The 3000-nt window shown below is 68.5% G+C and overlaps 1 protein-coding gene across 1 annotated transcript; it reads right to left on the reverse strand.

Moving 5' to 3' along the window:
• Positions 1-520: 520 nt before the first annotated feature.
• Positions 521-2706, reverse strand: LOC142077658 (integrin beta-7-like; the record flags this gene model as incomplete). The annotated part of the gene is made up of 3 exons (XM_075139575.1): positions 521-802; positions 897-1067; positions 2502-2706. Coding segments are annotated over 3 exons (658 nt in total), but the record flags the coding sequence as incomplete, so codon positions are not given.
• Positions 2707-3000: the final 294 nt, after the last annotated feature.

Genomic DNA, 3000 nt, shown 5'->3' on the forward strand with positions numbered 1-3000 from the left:
TGCGCTTGCGGATGCTGCCACACGCCGGCTCACTTGCAGGCGGGCACCCTCGCCTGCACCCCCCTGCACCCTCACCCAAACCCGCACCCCCTGAACCCTCACCTGCACCCACCCGCGCCCACCCACGCCCTCGCCTGCGCCCACCTGCACCCACCTGCACCCACCTGCACCCACCCACGCCCACCCAAGCCCTCACCTGCACCCACCTGCACCCACCCATGCCCTCACCCGCACCCACCTGCACCCACCCACACCGACCCACGCCCTCGCCCGCGCCCACCTGCACCCACCTGCACCCACCCACACCCACCCACGCCCTCGCCTGCGCCCACCTGCACCCACCCATGCCCTCGCCTGCGCCCACCTGCACCCACCTGCACCCACTCACACCCACCCACGCCCTCGCCTGCGCCCACCTGCACCCACCTGTGCCCACCTGCACCCACCCACGCCCTCGCCCGCGCCCACCTGCGCCCACCTGCACCCACCTGCACCCACCCACGCCCACCCATGCCCTCACCCGCGCCCACCCGCGCCCACCCGCGCCCTCGCCCGCTGACCTCGCAGACGGCCACCTGCATGATGGCATCAAAGCCACCTTCGGGTGCATCCAAGTTACCGGAGACGCGTTGGCGCCCGACGCGTTGGGTGAATTCCTGACCGTCGGGGGTGAGAGAAAGAAGGTGCCGAAATGCGACGGGGGGGTCGCAGGGTTCCCCTCGCTCCGGACAGGGGTTCCCCAATTTGGTGGGCACCGTGTTGACGTAGGGCAACACCGGTTTGTCCACGAAAGAACCGAAACCTGGGGAAGAACCAACATTTTTTTTTGGGGGGGATGCACCCAAGCACCCTAAAAATGCTCCCCGCCCGCCCGCCCGCCGGGGCGCGGCCCCCACCGATGCGGACGGAGGAGGTGACGTTGCGCAGGGCGGCCAGGAGGTCGCTGCCCAGCCTGCGCAGGTTCTCCAGGTCGTCCCTCATGGAGTAGGAGAGGTCCAGCAGGTAGTAGAGGTCCACGGGGTGCCCCTGCGCCCGGCGGAAACGAACCTGGAAGGTTTGTTCTTCTCCTGGGGGTGGGGGGAGGGACGGGGGGGGAGGGTTAGGGGGAGGGGGGGGGGACACCCCTCCCCCGCCACCTCTGGTCGACCCCCGCAGCTCCCCAGCCCTCCTCCAGCCCCCCAGCCACCGCTCCGTCTCCCCCTGCCCCCCGCCATCCGGCCGTGTCTTCTCCATCCCCCCCCCCCCATCCCTCCCTCCCTCCCTCTCCCCATCCCCCCCTCCATCTCCCGTCCATCTTCTCCGTCCCCCCAGCCCTCCACCTCCTCCATCTCCCGTCCATCTTCTCCATCCCTCCATCTCCCCCCATCCCTCCCTCCATCCCCCTCTTGCCCTCCACCCATCCTCCCTCCCTCCATCTCCCAGCCGTCTTCTCCATCCCCCTGCCCCATCCCTCCCTCCCTCCCTCTCCCCATCCCTCCCTCCATCTCCCATCCATCTTCTCCATCCCTCCATCTCCTCACCATCGCTCCCCCATCCCTCCATCTCCTTCTCCATCCCTCCATCCACCTCCTCCATCCATCCATCTTCTACATCCCTCCATCTCCCCCACCATCCCTCCCTCCATCCCCCTCTTGCCCTCCACCCATCCTCCCTCCCTCCCTCCAGCCATCTTCTCCACCCCCCCAACCATCCCTCCCTCCCTCCCTCTCCCCATCCCTCCCTCCATCTCCCATCCGTCTTCTCCATCCCTCCCTCCAGCCGTTCTTCCGTCTCCCCCTTCCTCCCTCCATCTTCTCCATCCCTCCCTCCACCCTTCCATCTCCCCCATCCCTCCATCTCCCCCTCCATCCATCCATCCCTCCACCTTCTCCACCCCTCCCTCCATCTTCTCCATCCCCCATCTCACCCTCCCTCCCTCCCTCCACCTCCTCCATCGATCCAGCCATCTTTTGCATCCCTCCATCTTGCCCACCATCCCTCCTTCCATTCCTCTCTCCATCTTCTCCATCTCCCCCACCATCCCTCCCTCCACCTTCTCCATCCCTCCCTCCATTTTCTCCATCTCCCCCTCCCTCCCTCCATCTTCTCCATCTCCCCCATCCCTCCATCTCCCCCACCATCCCTCTCTCCATCTTCTCCATCCCTCATCTCCCCGTCCATCTCTCCCTCCCTCCCTCCACCGTCTCCATCCCTCCCTCCATCCTCTCCATCTCCCCTATCCCTCCATCTCCTCCTCCATCCCTCCCTCCCCCTTCTCCATCTCCTCCTCCCTCCCTCCCTCCCCCTTCTCCCTCCCTCCCTCCCCCTTCTCCATCTCCACCTCCATCTCCCCCTCCCTCCCTCCCGCTTCTCCCTCCCTTCCTCCCCCTTCTCCATCTCCCCCTCCCTCCCTCCCCCTTCTCCCTCCCTCCCCCCCCTTCTCCCTCCCTTCCTCCCCCTTCTCCATCTCCCCCTCCCTCCCTCCCCCTTCTCCCTCCCTCCCCCCCCCCGTGTCCCCTCACCGGGCCGCAGCAGCAGTTGGACGCTCTGGGGCCGCAGTTGGGTGGGCCCCCCCCCGGCCCCCCCCCCGCGGCCCAGCTCCTCATCCTCCAGCACCCGCACGCTGCCGCGGGGCTCCACCACGGCGCCGGGGGGGCACCCAGCGCGCTCCAGGGCCTCCCGCGGGGCGCAGCGGGTGCCTTCTGCCTGCCCCCCCCGCGTGAAATCCTGTGGGAGACGGGGGTCAGCGCCAGCACCCCCTGCCCGACCCTGCACCCATCGCCCCCTGCACCCATCACCCTGCACCCATTGCCCCCTGCACCCATCGCCCCCCTGCACCCATCACCCCCTGCACCCATCGCCCCCTGCACCCATCACCCTGCGCCCCACACAGCACCCCACACTGCCCTGCACCCATCACCCCGCACCCCACATCCCCCCAGCACCCCATGTTCCCTTGCACCCCACATCTCCCTGCACCCCATGTTTCCCAGCACCCATTACCCCCCACCCCCAGCACCC

The sequence above is a fragment of the Calonectris borealis genome, unplaced genomic scaffold, assembly GCF_964195595.1.
Source record: "Calonectris borealis unplaced genomic scaffold, bCalBor7.hap1.2 HAP1_SCAFFOLD_371, whole genome shotgun sequence".
NCBI classification, from domain to species: Eukaryota; Metazoa; Chordata; class Aves; order Procellariiformes; family Procellariidae; genus Calonectris; species Calonectris borealis.